This window comes from Microcebus murinus, chromosome 8, assembly GCF_040939455.1.
Source record: "Microcebus murinus isolate Inina chromosome 8, M.murinus_Inina_mat1.0, whole genome shotgun sequence".
In the NCBI taxonomy this organism is placed as follows: domain Eukaryota; kingdom Metazoa; phylum Chordata; class Mammalia; order Primates; family Cheirogaleidae; genus Microcebus; species Microcebus murinus.
This window is the reverse complement of record NC_134111.1, coordinates 106,926,888-106,946,582: the sequence shown is the minus strand read 5'-3', so window position 1 is coordinate 106,946,582 and position 19,695 is coordinate 106,926,888. Positions and strand designations below refer to the sequence as shown.

The window sequence follows — 19,695 nt, the reverse complement described above, 5'->3', positions numbered from 1 at the left end:
TAGTCTGTTTTGTGTTGCTACAACAGAATATCACAGATTAGGTAATTAAAAAGGAAAATAAATTTATTTCATATAGTTCTAGAGGCTGGGAAGTCCACCACTGAAATTTTAGGAGTTATTAATTTTTTAAATGGTAATTAAACAAACATAATTCTAATTAAATATGATTATATTAGTTGTCTGCTAATATGTAACAATTACTACAAAACTTAGAGGCCTATAACATCCATAAACATTATCTTGCAGACGTTTTGGGTGAGGAATTTGGGAATGTCTAAAATTGCGTGGTTCTGGCTTGGGGTCTGTCATAAGGTTGTAGTCAGTGTGTCAGCTTGAATGCCAGTTATTCCTCAGAAGGCTTAATGGGGGCTGGAAGATGTTCCTGAAATGGGTTATTTACATACCATTGGCAGGCTTCAGTTATTGGCAAGGAGGACTTTCTTATAAGGCTGTTTGAGTGTCCTCTCAACATGGCAGCTGGTTTCCCCCAGAGTGACTAATTCAAGAGAAGGCAAGGTGGGAGCCACAATGTTTTTTATGACCTAGTCTCAGGAAGTCTCACATCTTCATCTCCACAGGCCCTGCTGGTTACAGAGGTAAACTCTATCCAATGTGGGAGGGTCTAGGAAGGTTGTGAATACCACGAGGCAAGGGTCACTGGAGGCCAGCAGCCACAAAAACAGTAAAACCTTTTCATACGCATAAATAAGGAAGTAATAGAAAAATTATAATTTTACTTCTGAGTAAAATTTTCTAAAAAATATATATATTTTTAAATTCCCAGAATATTTGATTCTGCCAACAAAGAAATTTTCCTCTTACTTTATAGGTCATGCTATTATACTCCATAGGTTGGGAAAAGGAGATATCTGTTTAATAAGTTTGAGAATATAAATTAATTTCTTACCGACCACCATCAGTGTGAACTCAAAACCTTTTTTCACTGATTTTCGGTGTACTTGATTGGGAAGATTTGCAAATCCAACATAGCCAGGAGTTTCTGGATTTATAAACTGAGTTGGTTGTTGCTAAAACAGGATTAAAATAAAAAAAAGACTTAGTTGCTTTTAAGACATATCAGTTTTTAAGTCTTTTAAGACATATCAGACATATCAGCTTTTAAGACCATAGTTGCTTTTAAGACATATCAGTTAAACATGTGACAAAAAGTATCAGCCACTCTCACAAATTAAAAATATATACATACAGATAAATCAACAGGTACAAAAAGTCTTAATTCTGTCAGAAAACTGACAGTACAGGTATAAAAAGGATTTACATGAAATGTTAACAATGGCTATTTCTGGCTGGGAGAATAATGGCTAATTTTTATCTCCTTTATTGCTTATCTGTGTTCCACACTAGTAGTTATATATAAAGCAAAAATCAATATGATTACACGGGGTGGTAAAGAACACCCACAGACTCAAAAATGAAAGGCAAATAGAAATAATAATCTTGTAATTTTAACCATAAGCTCCACTTTTCTCAGTGTATGTCTTTTAGACGAATTTATCTCAGGGCTCTGGGCTAACTTGCAAGGGCTGTTCCAAACCAATCTATCAAATCTGAGAGCCCCATCAATTCCATCCTAATAAATTATTAGAATTTTAAATTATTATTTGGTCTGATGGGAATGATCTAAGGAGGATAAATGGACTGTAATTGATGTATTTAGAAAAAAGAGAATAGAAGCCTGAAAAAACAGAAAGCTCAAAGCTTTTAGGATGACAATTAGACCCCTTCATCTTAATGAATCAAATATATTAGTTGTATCAAAAATAATGAATTGGCTGGGTGTGGTGGCTCACACCTGTAATCCTAGCACTCTGGGAGGCTGAGGCGGGAGGATCGCTCAAGGTCAGGTGTTAGAAACCAGCCTGAGCAAGAGCGAGACCCTGTCTCTACTAAAAAAATAGAAAGAAATTAATTGGCCAACTAAAAATATATAGAAAAAAATTAGCCGGGCATGGTGGCGCATGCCTGTAGTCTCAGCTACTCGGGAGGCTGAGGCAGCAGGATTGCTTGAGCCCAGGAGTTTGAGGTTGCTATGAGCTAGGCTGATGCCATGGCACTCTAGCCTGGGCAACAGAGTGACACTTTGTCTAAAAAACCAACCAAACAAACAAAAACAGAAAAAAGAAAACAATGAATCATATAAATCTTGACTATAAAAGGTCTAAAAACATAAAGCACTTTCTCTTTATACTATAAATTGAAGTGTGATCTTACCTTAGACATCTTTTGTGAAGTTTCGTTTATCTGTTAAGAAAAAAACCACACACACATATTTAACTGTATGACTTGAGCTGTTAAAAGACTGACACATAGGAATCAATGGCTTCTGTTTCACTTGGCTTCTGGATTACCTCAAATAATTCCCCATGAATGATGAAACAATTCTCTCTCATTATAAAGATACATCAGATTTTAAAAATTAGAAGTTGATGAAAGCAACCGGTACACATATGTACACATATACATATATGTGAACATTCCATATTTTAACCAATATTCAAACTTTTTCAGTACTCAGTACATGCCAGGCACTAGGGACACAATGGATGAAAAAGACAAACTCCCCTCACCTCTGGAATTACGGTAATTTCCCTTCTCTCTCTTAAACGTTTCAATGAGGAAGGGATGCCCTTACCTCGGATGCCATAACCTGAACACGTTTACCATCTGTTGGAGATTCCCAGAGCTACATGAGAACTAGATTTTGACTGTGGGCCACAGGGAGCAATGTGAACTACATTTATAAATAAAGGATAAAGGACCGAAGGCATCTGAGCATTTCAGAAGTGTGACAATGGTTTTAGAGATATGCAGGATTTTTATACAAATTTTATAAACCCTGAAGCTTTGGGAAACATGGAGTCGATTGGCCAACTTTCAGTAACAACATCAAGAGAGACGACTATAGTCAAACTTTATTCCCTCTGGAGGTTAGAAACTTATCAGAAACCTTCATACACTATCTTGTCTCCCTATTTTTCTCTCCAAACCTTAACATTGTGAATACTGTACACCGTTCATTTGAATGGAAATGTTTCCAACTACCTTTAAAGAAATGAGGTCCCCCCACTCCCAATGTGAGGGCCTTCCAATCCCTGCCTTGATTTAGGAAGGTAAGACAGCAATGGGATTCATGAGCCTTTAACTCTGCAGTATGGAATCGCATAGAACATTTAGGTCATTGTCCTGGTTCTCCTTTTACTGGCCTTACCTACCTCGTTAACAATAAGAGTTCCCACAGGAGAAAAAGGGATATATAGAGGAAAATAAAGAAATAATGAAGAAAAAAATGTTCCTGAGAAAACCAAAGACCAGCGTCTATACATTAACTAACTCTCTGGGACTGTGTGTAAGACAGTACTAAATTAAGGTCACTTGACTAGAAAGAACACCCCAGGAAAATCCCTGTTATAGTCTAGAATTAAAAATATTAAACTACCTCAGCAAAACCTAAAAGTTGGGGGCAAGGGTGAAAGAACAGAATTAAAACCACCTTAAGGGAAAGGGTAGGATAGAGTATAGACAGTTTTGGCAGGAGAATGAGTTGGCATCTTGTCTTCAAATAAAGAGATAAGTATCTGATTATGAAAGGTAATCATTAAAGAAAAATTACAGTCGAACTTCCAAATTAGGAAAAAAATATGGAACAGCAAGTTGATCAAACCAGCAAAAATATGGAAAAGGAACAACAGGAAACAAAATCAATAGTAACCCTAAAATCAAGGCACAAGGGATAAAATTTAAGTATATCAGTCATCAGTATAAATGTGAAAGAAACAAATTCTCCTCTTAAAAGAGGAGACAGGGCCTAGCTCGTTGGCTCACGCCTGTAATCCCAACATGTTGGGAGGCTGAGGAGGGAGAATCCCTGGAGCCCAGGAGTTAGAGAACAGTCTGAGCAACACAATGAGACCTTGTCTCTACAGAGAATTTAAAACTTAGCTGGGCACTGTGGCACACACCTGTAGTCCCAGCTACTTGGGAGGCCGAGGGAGGAGGATCACTTGACCCCAGAGTTAGAGGTTTTGGTGAGCTATGATCACACCACTGACCCCAGCCTGGGCAATAGAGCGAGACCCTGTCTCTAAGAAAGAAAGAAAAAAAAAAGAGATAGATTAGGCTAACAACAGAACAACCAAAAACCCAGCCCCGCTCTTAGCTATGTAGAAGAACATGCTTAAAACAAAGTAACAAAGAAAGTCTCAAAAAAAGGGACAGAGGCCGGGCGTGGTGGCTCACGCCTGTAATCCTAGTGCTCTGGGAGGCTGAGGCGGGCGAATTGCTCGAGGTCAGGAGTTCAAAACCAGCCTGAGCAAGAATGAGACCCCGTCTCTACTATAAATAGAAAGAAATTAATTGGCCAACTAATATATATAGAAAAAATTAGCCGGGCATGGTGGCGCATGCCTGTAGTCCCAGCTACTTGGGAGGCTGAGGCAGCAGGATTGCTTGAGCCCAGGAGTTTGAGGTTGCTGTGAGCTAGGCTGACGCCATGGCACTCACTCTAGCCTAGGCAACAAAGCGAGACTCTGTCTCAAAAAAAAAAAAAAAAGGGACAGAATGAAAATACTACCTTGTGCAAACAGAGTAGGAGACACATTATTAAATCCAAGGCAGGACTTAAAGTAAAAATAACTAATCAGAAGAACAGGCACATTAAATGAAGATGGTAAAAGGAACAACTTATAAGGAAGATATAACATTCATAAGCCTGTATATTTAAATAATTATTGCAGGTAAATACTCAGGAAAAATACAAGCTTAACTTAAGAAAAATACAATTCAAGTGGGAAACTTTAAATATTTCTCTTAGAATTGGACTGCATAAACATAATATGCGCAAGGGCAGAGAAGAATTGAGTATTACAGCCAATAAATTTAACAGAGAACCGTGAATCAATAAAGAGAAGAAATTAAAAAAACATTTTTAAAAGTCATATATCTACAAAAAAGTCTAAACAAATTTTCAAAGAGACATTTTGTGTCAATGTTTTCGAATCACAATCTGTTTAAACTAGGAGGGAAAAAGATAAAAAATAACTTGAGGCCGGGCACGGATTGCTTGAGCCAGGATTTCAGCTGCAGTGAGCTATGATCACACCACTGCACTCCAGCCTGGACAACAGAGTGAGACCCCCCTCTGTAAACAATTTTTTTTAAATCCCCCAAACTGGAAAACCTTCCTGGAACAATACCACTAAGCAATTGATTAAAGACACATCAACAAAAAGGACCAAGACCTGATGGAATTAGAGATGAATCCCATCTAATCCTGAACAGAAAATGCCAGTGTCATTTACCTCTTCCAAGCCTAAAGGGGAACATTCCAATTTATTTTGTCATGATAGCAATTTTAATAAAAAACCCAAATGGAGACGTAAAAAGAACTAATGAATACCATAGTTCAATCTCACTCATAAATATAAACACAAAAAATCTTAATATTTGCTAGCAATTAGATTCCACAAATGTATCAAAAGCATATATCAATATCAGCCATTTCAACAACAAATGAAAGGGAAAAGGCCACTTGTGCAGACGCTGATGAGGCGTACTGTACAATCTGGCAACTAACCCTGATGAAAACACTAAATGAGGAAACTGCTTAAACATAATTTCAGGAAATTTCTGAAAACCAATGGCAAATTCCTTTCTTTAAACAATGGAATGCTACATCTATTTAAATTACAATCAATAATTAGGCAGAATATCCATTATCATAATTATTTTAAAACACTTACATGAAAAATTTCAAACATATACAAAAGCAAAACTACAAAACCCCCATGAAACATCCACTATCCAGCAATTCAAGGCCAATACTATTTCATCTATCCCCACATCCTCCAACACTGCCCCTGGATTACTATGAAGCACATACCAGGTGTAACATTTCATTTATACATCCGTATGCATGTTTAAAAATAAGGGCTCCTAAATAAGACAAATCATTATCTGTACCTAATCCTTTAATGTAATCGAATATCCAATCAGTATTCACATTTTTCAACTTTCTCATTTTTTTCAACTGAATCAGGATCTAAATAAGACCTAGATATTAAAATTTCACCATGATTATTTTATGTTACCTTGGCGAGTTTAGTGAACACATTGAAACAAGTAAATGAAAACAAGACAAACCAAAACTTTTCTGCTGGTAGGAATACACAGAAAACACTTTGGTTAAAGAATTCTAGAATAAGATAATTTAGTAAGGTGACTGAATATAAGATAGATATCAAATAAGTCAAACATTTCTTTCTGTACTAGCAATGACTACCAAGGAATGGAAGTGAGGGTGAAATGCCATTCACCATAGTTAAAAAACAAAACAAAACAAAACAAAAACCCTCCAATCATGTAGGAAGAAATTTAGGAGAGAGAAAGCAGGTCCTACATCAATCAAATCATTATTATTTTCTCCAAATTAGTCCGTAATTTGGTCCAATTCTAGCTGAAATCCCTAATGGTGTGGCTTTTTTCCTTAAAGTATTGGATAAAATGACATGCAAGTTCACACAGAAGGATAAATGCCTGATGGGAAGGAGTGGGCAGTTGCCTTACCAGCTACTACACGTGTCTGATGCCAAATCAATACAGTGTGACACAGAAATATCATGGAGCACTGCTCCTGCACTGCCACAGAACCTCTCAGCCCCACTGAGCCTTGGGCCGCTCCGACCACTAAAAGGACCCTGTGTCTGCTCTGACCACCTGCACATGAGCACCCTGAAAGTGCTATACTTTGTGCCTGCCCACAGTCCCTTTCCTCTGTTTGGTTCAGCTGAGGGTACTCCACTGGAAAGGAAAGTGACTTTCACTCTTCCCTATCAGTTCCTTCCCACTCAAGACTTTATTTTGATGCACAAGTATAGGAAAATGAAGAAATCATTTGTCTTAAATTGACATTTCAACTTTGCTTTAATTTTACCAAGTTTCTCTTGCCATCTAGTGAGTACTTGCCACATTCAGTTTTTCTCTGAAACATAATTTAGATCCACATTTGGATTTTCTCTTGCTATTAACTAATACAAAATGATTGAACCACTGGTTTTCAGTGAGAATGCCCTGTGCAGCAACAGACTAGTAAGCACTGTGATTAATTTAAACCTCGGGTGCACAATTAGATCCCCCAAATCTCCAAAATATGGTCAAATGAAAATTTTATTCCTTCAGATTAGGCTTATTCCAGATGCCAGAAGTAAGTTGTTTGAAAGTTCTTTATTCTTGATTCACAGCTTCCTTTTTCCACAGAGCAATATTCCCATCCCAATTCACCAATTTTCCCAAAACAAAAGATGAGAGATGAAGAACAGATGGATAAAACTCAATTCTTGGTAACATATTTTGTTATTGGCATTTGTATTAGCGGAATACTTATAAACAAGAATTATCACTTGTTAGCATATATTATTCTTAAATTTATATATACATTATCCCAAATCCACAAAATGACCCTGTAAAGTAAGTCCCTGAAGGTCCATAATCTCTTATCCAAAGTTTTTAGAAGGTTTTGGCATTCAGATTCTTTGGATGTGAGGAAGGTACATGAACACTATACCACATAACACTTTCAACAGGGTCTCGGATAGTACCCCCACAATCAAATGAACTTTCTACAGTGACATGCATGACCATTAGCACAAAAGTGGGATAAATACAGACTATATACATGGCCTCAACTTGATTCTGCTGCCAAATGAGTTTTGGTGTCTCCTTTCCACCAGAAAAAAACTCATAACTTTTTCTTTTTTTTTTCTGAGACAGAGTCTTGCTGTGTTGTCCAGGCTAGAGTGAGTGCCGTGTCATCAGCCAAGCTCACAGCAACCTCAAACTCCTGGGCTCAAGCAATCCTTCTGCCTCAGCCTCCAGGGTAGTTGGGACTACAGGCATGCGCCACCATGCCTGGCTAATTTTTTCTATATATATTAGTTGGCTAACTAATTTCTTTCTATTTATAGTAGAGATGGGGTCTCGCTCTTGCTCAGGCTGGTTTCGAACTCCTGATCTCTAGCAATCAGCCTGCCTAGGCCTCCCCCAGAGTGCTACGATTATAGGCGTGAGCCATCGAGCCTGGCCCACAACTTTTTCTTTTACAGCAGTTTCTCTATTTTGGAATTGGGAATAAAAAGGGACCTGAATCACATTTATGAATGATGACAGAGGAAAGCCACACCCCCTTTTCCCTAAGTTACCCTGCCAGTTCAATAGCCAGTCAGAATGTAAAATGCGATCTGATTAAAAAGCTCTTGTTCTTTACTGTAGGCTGTGGCACTGGTGAGAGATCAAGGTGGACAATGGAAAAGAAATCAGGACTACTTTTACAGACAAGAAGGAGATCAATGTCAAGATTACATGTAATGATACACATTTTGAGTTAGGCTGCTGAGTGGTGCAAAGAATCTCTAAAGAGAGCTACCAAAAATAGCCAGTGAAAACAACGAATCTCAAGTTAGAAGCATCGGGAAACAGCTTTCATAACCCCTACACCACCATATTTTTCCTTATGATGGCAAGGCTACTTTGGAACCTTAAACGTATCTGGAGGTATTATAATGATTTGAGTCTTTCAAGAAATACTTTTTTTTTTTGATACAGTGTCTCCCTGTCCCCCAGGTTGGAGTGCAATGGCTCCACTATGGATCATCACTTGAACTCCTGTGCTCAAGTGATTCTCCTGCTTCGGCATCCCAAGTAGCTAGGACTACAGGTGCCACCACGCCCAACTCATTTTTCTATTTTTTGTGGAGACGGGTCCTGCTATGTTACCCAGGCTGGTCTTCAATGCCTGGCCTCAAGCAATCCTTCTGCTTGGGCCTCTCAAAGTGCTGGGATTACAGGTGAGCCACCACATCTGGCCAAAAAAAACTTGAGAGCCTACCATGTGCTGGTCACCAACCTAGGTAATGGGTAAGGGTGACATGATTAGCACATGCCCTGCCCTTCACAGGACTAGTGGTTTAGTGGACAACTGCTATCTAGAACATTAGGGGAACACCAAAACCAGCCTGGAGCAAATCTAATCACGGCTGAATCCCCAAGCAGAGAGCAGGGACTAGACAAGCAGAAGGCAGAGACGGTGGGGTAATAATAACTACGTTTCCGACAGAAGGAAAGTTTCTGTGAAGGCCAAAGGTTTTTAAAAGACCACAGCAGTTTGAACTAAAAGAAGCTCAGCGTGGTTGGGTCATGTTTGTGTGTGTGTGTGGACAGACAGGGTTAGGGTGGTGTTGACAAGAAATGACGCCAGAAAGATAAAAGTTTAAAAAAAAAAGTGGCTGTCTGGGCCTGTGGGCTACCCCAGAGTTAGGACTTTACTGAGACCACAGTGGCCACAGGTTTGCTTCTCTTCCGCAGCCCTGGTCTGAGGCCTTCCCACTGTCCCCTACCCCGGGCTTTCCGCCTTTCTCCCTGCTGGTGCAGCCCTTTGTCGCCTCTCCTGCAGGAGGCTCCCTGCACAGACAGCGCCTCCTCGCTCTGCCCCCTTATCGCTCTGCGGCCAGCGCAGGACCTCGGGCGGGCGGGGGAGGCGGCGCGTCCTCCACACCCCGGGGACGAAATGCCACCGTTACACAGACAAGATGGCCACACACCCACCAGAGCGCGACGGACCCGAACCCGCATCATCCCTCCACGCCCGCCCAGACTTCCCCGACCTCGACGGCACTCTACGCCCCCACTCCGGTGCTCAGGCTGTGAGGTGCGGTTCCCACGGGGTCAGCACGGGGTCACCGGACACCCGACCCGGCGTCCGCGCCCGGCCCCGCCCGCTCCCCGGGAAGCGTCCGCCGTGGGGGGAGCCCGGGGCGGGGGCCGCGGAGCCCGGGCCTGGCCACCCCTCCCCCACCACGCCCCACCCGCGCGCCCCCTGGAGCTGGCCGACCACCGCCCGAGGGGACGGGGAAACTGGGCGTCGCGTCCCGCACCTCCTCGGGACAGTCAGCCCACAGCTCGCGCCTACGCGGCGGCGGGAACAGCCGTCCAGAACCACTGGGGAGACACTCACCCGCCGAGCAGCCGGAGAACTGGCGCCGACTGACCCTGCCGCGGACCCGCCCAGCGCCCGCGGTCGCCTCGCGCCCCGCCCCGCGCGCAGACGGATCGCGTCATCGAACTGCTCCACCCCTTTGCCAACTCCTTCCTGGCCCAGGGCGCCCCGGCCTTTCTCCCCTCCCCCATGCGGCCGGCCTCCGAGTGCGCAGGCCCAGACTCGGCCTCGTTGTCCGCCTCTGCGCAGGCGCCGTGCCCCTCCCACGGCGGTTGGCCATATAGAGGCTGGGGGTGGGGGGGAGGTCAAGCGTAGCCTCTTCTCCTTTACCAAGATGGCGGCTTGTCCCTGTTTCGCCACAGTTCCTACCTTATGAGCCTGGTTTTCTTACGCTAATAAGAGTGGAACAGGTAATGAGAATCTCCGCCTTGTGGTGGGTAACTAGAGTGGGGGGGAGGGCGCTTCTTTAGAAGGAGCTAGGTGAGCACTGAGGAGAAGAGGCGGTCGGGGGAGGGCAGGCGGTGGCATGAGTGCGGAGCGATCCCAGGGAGGGAAGCCTTAGCCTCCGCTCCTCTCCTCCAGGAAGATGGCGGCAGCACCGAGCTGGGGGCCCCGGAGCGGGGCCGGGCGGGGGGCGGCCAGTCGTCGCGCGGAGCTGGTCTACCCTCTGGCTGCCGTCGTCTCGTTGGTACGGAGCCTCCCTGGGATTGGCTGCGCGCGGGTCACGTGGGGCTCGGGCCCCCGCGCAGACCATCGAGTTGGGCGTCCCGCCCGGGGACGTGGCCTTCCTGCGCGCGAGCTGGGGCCCGCCGCCCCGCGGGGGAGGGCGGAGCCGGCGCGGCCCCTAGCTTCCTCCGGGTGCGGGTCCCGAGGTGAGACCTGGGGAGCGCTCCGCGGGCCAGCTCGCAGCGACGTGGCTCGGGGACGGGAGGGGGCTGCGCCCGGCTGCGGCCTGCCCGGTACGGTGTGCGCGGCTCCGGCCCGCGGTGTGTGCCCTCGGCCTGGGGCTCCCCTTTATCTCTCCCGCGTGGCCTGGACGCCCAGAACCTGTCCGAGACTCAGGTCCAGGCCCGGCGCAAATACCCCTCGTACAGGAAGCCTTCCAAGATTACCCCGGCTGAAAGGAAACACTTTTTGAGTCCCAAAGGGGTGACCAGCATGGTGTTGGGAACCTGACCTGTCTGACACCATGACATGTTGTGACAGTGTCTTCGTGGGTAGTTCCCTAGCACAGCGGTTGAGTGCTCCGGGCTCGCTGCTGTGTATACTCCCCCATTGAACTTAGAAAATGAGGGGGTCAGACTTCATATGGTGTTTGGATACCATGTAAAACCAAAGGAGAAATCAACTTGAGTTTCGGTTATTAAACAGTGTTCATGGTCAAATGAAACGTCTGGAGGGATGGGATGAGTCGTAATGTTTAGTAACAACGAAAATCCGCCCTTCAGTTTTGAGTTTTATATTCATAGCTACCCCAAGCCATCAGGCAGTGACTTCACATTTTTCTGGTGTCTGCTTAGGGATAATCAGCCACTTTCTTAGCAGGTAACCTTGTGAAAACCTTATTAAGATTGGGTAAATCACAAGATATTTTTTATGAGGCTGCTGGTAGTGCTTCACTACAGGATAAGCTTAATGTTCATTTATGGAAGCAAACCTCGGATACTGAAACATTGGATGAAACCTAGTGCCTTGGTTTATATTTTGATCATTTTGAATGCTGTGAGTGCATGCAGGCTGCATCCACTCAGTGCATTTGATATTAAGATACTTGGAAGCAGTGTTTTGAAGTAGTTGAAAAGGTATTTGGTTAAGAATGGGCCCAGGCGTGGTGGCTCACGCCTGTAATCCTAGCACTGGGAGCTTGCAGTTTGAGGCAAGCGGATCACTCAAGGTCAGGAGTTCGAAAACAGCCTGAGCAAGAGTGAGACCCCCGACTCTACTAAATTTGAAAGAAACTAATTGGCCAACTAAAAATATATAGAAAAAATTAGCCGGGCATGGTGGCGCATGCCTGTAGTCCCAGCTACTTAGGAGGCTGAGGCAGTACTATCCCTTGGGCCCAGGAGTTTGAGGTTGCTGTGAGCTAAACTGACGCCATGGCACTCACTCTAGCCTGGGTAACAAAGTGAGACTCTGTCTCAAAAAAAAGAATTGCTTCCATTATTTGAATTCCCATATCTCTGTGTCTGAAACATCACCCATCAATCAACCTGAGAGTTTTAGGCTTGGAGAAAATGGAGCATACTTCCTCTAGTCTCAGGGACAGCATTTGAAAGCCAGTTAAATAATTTACAGTGAGGATTAAACTTTCCTGTTACTACTGTTAGTTCTGCTATGTGCTAAGCACTGTTTAAGGGTTTACCTCATCTCTCCTTGAGTCAAATTAATGTCACTCAGGTAAAAGTGCAGGGATGTAAGGAGAGCACCTGTAGGATGCAGTTGTCTCTCCATGCCTCCTTGCTGAGGTGGCTGCCTGGGCCAGTGCCCTCTCCAGGTGGGAGAAAGCTGACTTCTCAGAGGACTTATGGGAGAATTTCTTCTTGAATCATTAAGTATTTTTCCTTTGGCTTTCTTGTCTTGGTCTTCCAACTGTCTTACTTTCAGGTGCACTTGTACAGCAATTCAATTCAAAACTTATTTACTGGAAGTTGTGTACCAGCTGCTGTTAAGGGTTCTGTGGGTGCAAAGGTAAAGCAGCTGTGGTGTAGTGTGGGCGAAGCACTTGTGAAAGAGTGAATTACACTGCAGTATGGTAAGTGCAGTAACAGAAATATGTACAAGGTGTGGGAATAAGAAATGGGAGGCAGGGAGTATTAGTTGGAAAGTCTTTGTAAAGAATGGGTCCTTGGCTGGCACAATGGCTCACGCCTGTAATCCCAGCACTCTGGGAGGATCGCTTGAGCTCAGGAGTTCGAGACCAGCCTGAGCAATAGTGAGACTCTGTCTCTACTAAAAATAGAAAAAATTAGCCGGATGTGGTGGTGTGTGCCTGTAGTCCCGCTACTCGGGAGGCTGAGGCAGGAGGATTGCTTAAGCCCAGGAGTTTAAGGTTGCTGAGGCCATGGCACTCTAGCCCAAGTGACAGAGCACGACTCTGTCTCAAAAAAAAGAAAAAAAAAACATGTACTGGAACTGGGGTTTAGAGGTGAATAAGAATTTTTCCAGGTGGAGTTGGCAGGACAGGGTGTTCTAGACAGGAAGACTAGGAAAGATGAGGAATGACACTTATATTTGGTGGCATGTGTGGGCAGCAGTTGAGAATTTGGTGTGTTGCTGACATTGGGAATGTTAGAGGGCTTTGCTGAGGCCGTGCTGTGAAAGGCCTCATGCTCTTCAGTCGGTCCTAAGATACTCTACTCTGACTCGGACAGGATTTTAGGTGATTACACTGTGTCCACTGGGATGACTTGTGATGTTTCACGGGTCAGATAGATTCTCCATTAGTGCTTCCCAACTGAAAATTATTTACCGAAAAGGGCTTGAGTGGAGAACATGCTTTTTGGAGTAACAAGTGGTGTTTCTCTTTGGCCTGGCCCCTTCAATGTGCATCCATCCCATGGGCAAGTGGTCATAGGAAAACTTTTCCCTTTTCTGTTACGCAGTAACCAAGTTCTGGAGGAAGGATAGCACACAGCTGAGCTTTCAGTTGCCAAGTTATGGTGGCACAAAGTCAAAGATGCATCTAAAGGCTTTTGACCAAGTAGAAAAGCAGCCAGAGAACCCCAACCAGTATATGTATCAGAGTGCTTTTTCCCTTAAATTGTAAGAACTACAACATTCAACATTTTTATTTTTGTATTTTTTAGCCCATTAATTTCTTTCTATTTTTAGTAGAGACGGGGGTCTCACTCTTGCTCAGGCTGGTTTCGAACTCCTAACCTTGAGCAATCCTCCCACCCTGGCGTCCCAGAGTGCTAGGATTACAGGCGAGAGCCACCACGCCCGGCCAACATTTTGAAACCAAGAAAATAATGAAAAGAAACTTTTGTCATGTGTGTAACGTTTTAAAAATTGATCACATCATTTTGTGTTAAAGCAAGGTTTTTTTTGTCTTTTTTAATTTTTAAAATTTTTGTATTTCTAGAATCAGAGAAATTTTACAAGTGAAATTCCTGGTAGGCTGTAGTTTTACCAGGCATGCTGAAGTTCCTCGAATACCTTTAAAAGGTGAACTAGACTTGTGTTCTGAGACATGTCTGGGCATCATGTCCTTGTGTTCGTCATCCCGTTATGCTTGCTGTTAACTTGGTAACAATGCACTGACCATGCACATTCTCCCTGACTGCTTTTTATTGGCATTCATATGGATTTTAAAATTGAAATTAATTTTGTTTCAAATCAAGGTTAGGACTTCATGTAATTTAAAGGGTCTAATTCTAGAAACGCTTATAAGGAAAAAGTGCTGGTGTCCTTTCCCTGACTGTGTGTCTTCCCTGGGGAGGGTTGGCTTTAGCCTCAGTTGAGTCCCTTGGTCTTCACTTCCAGCCCTGAAGGGCCCGTTGGCATGGCTTGCTTCACCCTGTTTCATGTATTCTCTTCACTGGACACTGAGAGTCAATATGAAGGTTCTAGCTTTCCTTCACCCTCTGCCTTCTCTGCACATACCTGTGGCTGCTCAAAATAGGAATATCCATAATTTGGTTAGTTCAGTGTTTATAGTATGACTACATAGTGCCACTCACAGCTAAGCTGAGTGGGGTACTAGGATTACTTTTCCTTTCATAGATAACTTTTTGTTTTCTCTGATGTTAATACGTGCCTTGTTTTTATTTCCTTGCTGTTTGCCTGGTTTTCTATATATTTATCGCTAAAATTCAACCCCCAATTCTGTACCAGTTGTCTAAATCTCTTGTCAAGAAATTCTGGCCTTTCTATCGGATGAAATTTGGCACTCTGTTCATTTCATCTTGAGTAAATCTCTTCCAAAGTGTTCGACCTGCTGCAGCCTTGACTGCCAGCAGTCTTCCTGCACATCTCATCAGTCCCTCTAGTGTGGGACCCTCGGTTTTCTGGAACCCACGTCCTCTTTATGGGTCTACTATTATTGTGATGGCGCACATCCTTCACTACTAGTTGCCTGAGAAAAAGTGATGGGAGATAAAGTTTTGAGAACCTGGATATCTGCAAGTGCTTTATTCTGCCCTTACACCCGAGTGAAAGTCTGGGCATTGTTTTGCTCCTCTGCCTTCCAGCTTCCAGTGCTGAAGTCTTAATCCTTTTGGTTCTTTTTAGTTATTGATACATAATATTTGTATGTGACTGCGTTTTCCTTGGTGAAAGCTTGAAGGCTTGTCTTTCTGTGAAATTCAAAACACCCAGAACAGACCTTTGGAGTCTGTTTTCATCCAATGTCTTGCCTACTCTTTGGTCTCCTTTACTTGGAAACTGATTTTCGTCAATGCTGGGCATTTTTCTTGATTTTTTGCTTTGATTTCTTCCCATTCATTTTCTCTCTCTCTCTCTAGGTCTCTACTGATGTACCTTATGGGTTGGAGTCTTAATTTTCTTAGGTCTTCTATTTTCTTTTTTTACCCCAAAGGTTTTTAACTCTAATTTTTTAGTTGTAAATTGGCAAATTATAGTTGTATATATTTATGGGGTGATGTTATGATTTATGAAAACAATGTGGTATAATAAAATCAAGCTAATTAACATATCTATCACCTCAAATAGTTATTTTTTGTGGTGAGCAAGCGTATTTGAGGTTTACTTTCTTAATGATTTTGAAATGCACAATACCTTATTTAGTACACTCAACGTGCTGCGCAGTATATCTCAAAAAGCCATATTTCTCTTATCTAACTGAGGCTTTGTACCCTTCTGGCCCTTCTCTTGAGTTTTCCTCTATTTCAAACAGCTTTCTCTTGTTCTCTCTATTCCTGTTTTATGACCTCCTATTTTTGTTTCATGGATGTAATAACTTCTCTTATCTCTGAGGAGATATGTGTGTATATATATCTTTTTTTTTTTTTTTTTTTTTTTTTGAGACAGAGTCTCACTTTGTTGCCCAGGCTTGAGTAAGTGCCATGGCATCAGCCTATCTTTCAGCAACCTCAAACTCCTGGGCTCAAGCGATCCTGCTGCCTGAGCCTCTCGAGTAGCTGGGACTACAGGCATGCGCCACCATGCCCGGCTAATTTTTTCTATATATATTAGTTGGCCAATTAATTTCTTTCTATTTATAGTAGAGATGGGGTCTCGCTCTTGCTCAGGCTGGTTTTGAACTCCTGACCTTGAGCAATCCGCCCACCTCGGCCTCCCAGAGTGCTAGGATTACAGGCGTGAGCCACCGCCCCATGGCCTGTATCTTTAAATAGAGTCTCAACCCTGTCGCCCAGGCTATAGTGTAATAGTGCAATCATAGCTCATGGCAATTTCAGACTCCTGGTCTCAAGCCATCCTCCTGCCTCAGCCTCCTGAGTTGCTGGGGTAACAGGAGCACACCTGTAGAGATGGGGTCTTGCTTTTGCCCAGGCTGGTCTTGAACACCTGGCCTCATGTGATCCTCTCACTTTGGCCTCCTACAGTGCTGGGATTTCAGGCATGAGCCACTACACCCAGTGTTTTTTATTTTAAGTTTTCTTTTTCTTCTAGTCACTCTTCAGTCTGCTTTTTGTTTGGGGGTTTTGGCTTTTGTATCAGAGCCTTTCCTGGGCTGTCCAGTGTTGATGGTTTTGTGCTTGCTCCTGTGTCGGAGAGCGTGTGGCTGCTGTCTGCAGCATTCACTGCAGGGGCTCCTGGCTGAGCCATTTCCTTACAGCTCCCCTCTCAGCCTTTTGGATCTCTTCTGATTCCCCAGAGAAATATCCTCTAGCCTCTGACCTGGCTGCCTGTGTTCAGGGGCCAGGTGAGGGGCAAGGCCTGGGGTCTCAGCAGTATCTATGTGAGAGGCACTTGCCCTGTTTTCAGGATGCTTGCATTGTAGCTGGTGTCCCCTGTTCAAAGATCCTCTATTTCCCTTTCCAGAGAAAAAACTACAGCCTTCGGCCAGGGCAGGCGAGGGACAGCTGCTTTGCCATGCAGAGTTGTGGGGTGAATCTGGAGGTTTTCCTGCTGCCTAACTTTTGCACCATTTCTGTTTCTAACCCATTTCTCCAGTCCATTCGGGTCGCTGGCCACCTTTCCTGTCGCTGATGTAGGACTCGGCCCTTTCAGGTCTGTTTCCAGTTTCTGGCCTCTCATCTCTGTTCCTGTTCTTTGCTTATGTGGTTTGTGCCTTTAAAAAATAGTTGTTTACTATCATTTTAGTGGTGCTTTAGGAAGGTATGAGACTAAATGTATTGATTTGACAACTGCCACATGCTAGACACTGTTGTAGGAGGTGGGGTACAATAAGGAGCGAAACAGTTATGTTCTGTTGTGCTTGTGTGGCACAGGCTAGTTGGGGAGGCCTTGCTGTGGCCTTGGAGTGACAGCTGATTCAGACCTACCAGGAGCGGGCAAGCTATGGACAGCTCTCTGGGAAGGAGCGTTATAAAGGGAATGAACAGGCAGTGCCAGAGTGTGGGGCAGGCATGTGCTTAGCATGTTAGAGGAATGGGGCGGCAGCTTCTGGAAGACTCGTGTGGAGCAGAGTGAGGGGGTGCCAAAGAGGAGGTGGTTATGGGAGGAGGCGGGGCATCGGCTCTTGCGGCCCTCGGTGGCTGCTTTGCGTAGTTGGAGCGGTGGCTCAGCACTGATGGGGGCGAATCACAAGTGAGGTGACCATGGGCCAGACCATCCAAGGCATTTTCCTTTTTCCCGTCTACTGGAGAAGGTGGCTACTGAGGCCAAGACTGGAGTTAGAGCAGAGCCAGGGTTCTGGCCTTGTGGTTGGCTCTTTCTGCCTCACTGCCAGCCTCAGGCTACCCTCCACCCAGAAGTCTGTGCACCCCCCAAAGCTCAGTGTGTACGTTGTCACTCTTCTGCAATCAAAATTGCCTTCTGGGAGCCCTTCCCTTAAAGTGGGGTAGGTTAATATGTGTGGATAAAGTGGAATTTGGTGGGCTTAGGTGTCTTAGATCATCAGCCTGCATTGTGGTCTATTGTGTGAATGGCGGAGGCAAAAGATGTCCTTTTTCATTGTATTTTCTCAGCAGTTTTGCTTGGGTGCCCTTTAGCAATTATCTTTAGCTTACAACTTGAGTTTCACTTAAATTCTTAGTTCTTTCTGTTCATTCCTACTGTTCTATTGCACAGCTGTGGATCTTGCTTTGTCTTAAAAATGTTTGCTGAGGCTGGCCGCGGTGGCTCACGCCTGTAATCTTAGGACTCTGGGAGGCTGAGGCGGGAGGACTGCTTGAGGCCAAGAGTTCAATACTAGCACCAGCAAGAGTGAGACCCCATCTCTACAAAAAAATAGAAAAATTAGCTCGGCATGGTGGCACTCACCTGTAGTCCCAGCTGCTTGGGAGGCTGAGGCAGGAGGATTGTTTGAGCCCAGGAGCTGTGATCATGCTACTGCACTCTAGCTGGGGTGACAGAGTGAGACTCTGTCTCAAAAAAAAAAAAAAGTGCTCAAACACTCTGGTAGAAAGGTGATCAGAGGTTGTCAATAGTTCAATCTTCACAGTCGAGAAATTCGAATGGCCAGTGAGCTATGCACAATTTCATTTTCACTGACAGAATTGTCAATTTCACTGACAGTCATATTTCCCCTGCATCAGACTGGGAAGAAACAGACATGGCCATTTTAGGTGTTGTCGGGTGAGGAGGACAGGCACACTGTGATCAGATGTTGTGAGTATAAATAGTTAAGCTCGTTGGAAGGATAATTTTACCTTGACAATACCTATGAGTGCATTACCTGTAATATAATTCTATTCCTAGGAATTCATCCTGTGGAGGTATGGGCCCAAGTAAGCAGAGGATATTCTTTTCAGCATTGTATATAATTGCAGAATTTTTTAAAAAGCAGTTAATTGAAAGACTCATCAGTAGGGGATTTATTATGTTTACTCCTTTCAGCACGCAGTAAATTTTATGTAAAACTTAGAAAGGAGGCCGTGATGTCTTTTTATTTTTGTTTGTTTATTTTTTTGAGACAGAGTCTCACTTTGTTGCCCAGGCTAGAGTGAGTGCCGTGGCGTCAGCCTAGCTCACAGCAACCTCAAACTCCTGGGCTCAAGTGATTCTCCTGCCTCAGTCTCCCGAGTAGCTGGAACTCCAGGCATGCGCCACCATGCCTGGCTAATTTTTTCTATGTATATTAGTTGGCCAATTAATTTCTTTTTTATTTATAGTAGAGAGGAGGTCTCACTCTTGCTCAGGCTGGTTTTGAACTCCTGACCTTGAGCAATCCGCCCACCTCGGCCTCCCAGAGTGCTAGGATTACAAGCGTGAGCCACCGCGCCGGCCCATGATGTCTTTTTAAATGGAAATAGGTATAGCTAGTGGTGATAGAGTGCATATGATGAGATCCTATTTTTATCTAAACCATGTATTAATATGTGCACAAAAAAAGATCTGGCAAAGATAAAATTATACTTTTGGAGATATTTCTTGGGGAAGAGTCATGGGGGATTGCCAATTTTTACTTTTTTTGTTGAAGTGTGTTTTACAATATTTTGAAACTGAAAATTACATTCATTGGTAGACCATCACTACAGCAAGCTGCTGTGGTCTTAACATATTAATACCACCAGTATTAATTAAACCAGTATTAATTTAGCCCCCACCCATCCCATTCTAGACTCTGCCATGGGTGA

General features: G+C 43.9%; 2 protein-coding genes across 10 annotated transcripts in view; one reads left to right on the top strand and one right to left on the bottom strand.

Moving 5' to 3' along the window:
- SEPTIN2 (septin 2) overlaps positions 1–10,608 on the bottom strand; it is a 35,076-nt gene extending 24,468 nt beyond the window's left edge. For 2 of the 4 annotated variants that reach the window (XM_020288089.2, XM_020288087.2), the window contains exons 1-3: positions 10,025–10,102; positions 2,233–2,262; positions 908–1,028 (exon numbers count right to left, since the gene is read on the bottom strand). In XM_020288089.2, coding sequence (XP_020143678.1) covers positions 908–1,028; positions 2,233–2,241 — 130 coding nt within the window. In that variant the 5' untranslated portion in view covers positions 2,242–2,262; positions 10,025–10,102. Of the gene's footprint in view, positions 1–907; positions 1,029–2,232; positions 2,263–9,944; positions 10,103–10,375 lie in introns of those variants that run through there. The other 2 variants (XM_020288088.2, XM_076006127.1) reach the window with 2 other exon arrangements.
- Positions 10,258–19,695, top strand: part of HDLBP (high density lipoprotein binding protein) — a 73,205-nt gene continuing 63,767 nt past the window's right edge. For 2 of the 6 annotated variants that reach the window (XM_012755612.2, XM_012755614.2), the window contains exon 1: positions 10,258–10,416. The gene's annotated coding sequence lies outside the window, so the exon portion shown is untranslated. The other 4 variants (XM_012755621.2, XM_012755613.3, XM_020288086.2 and 1 more) reach the window with 4 other exon arrangements.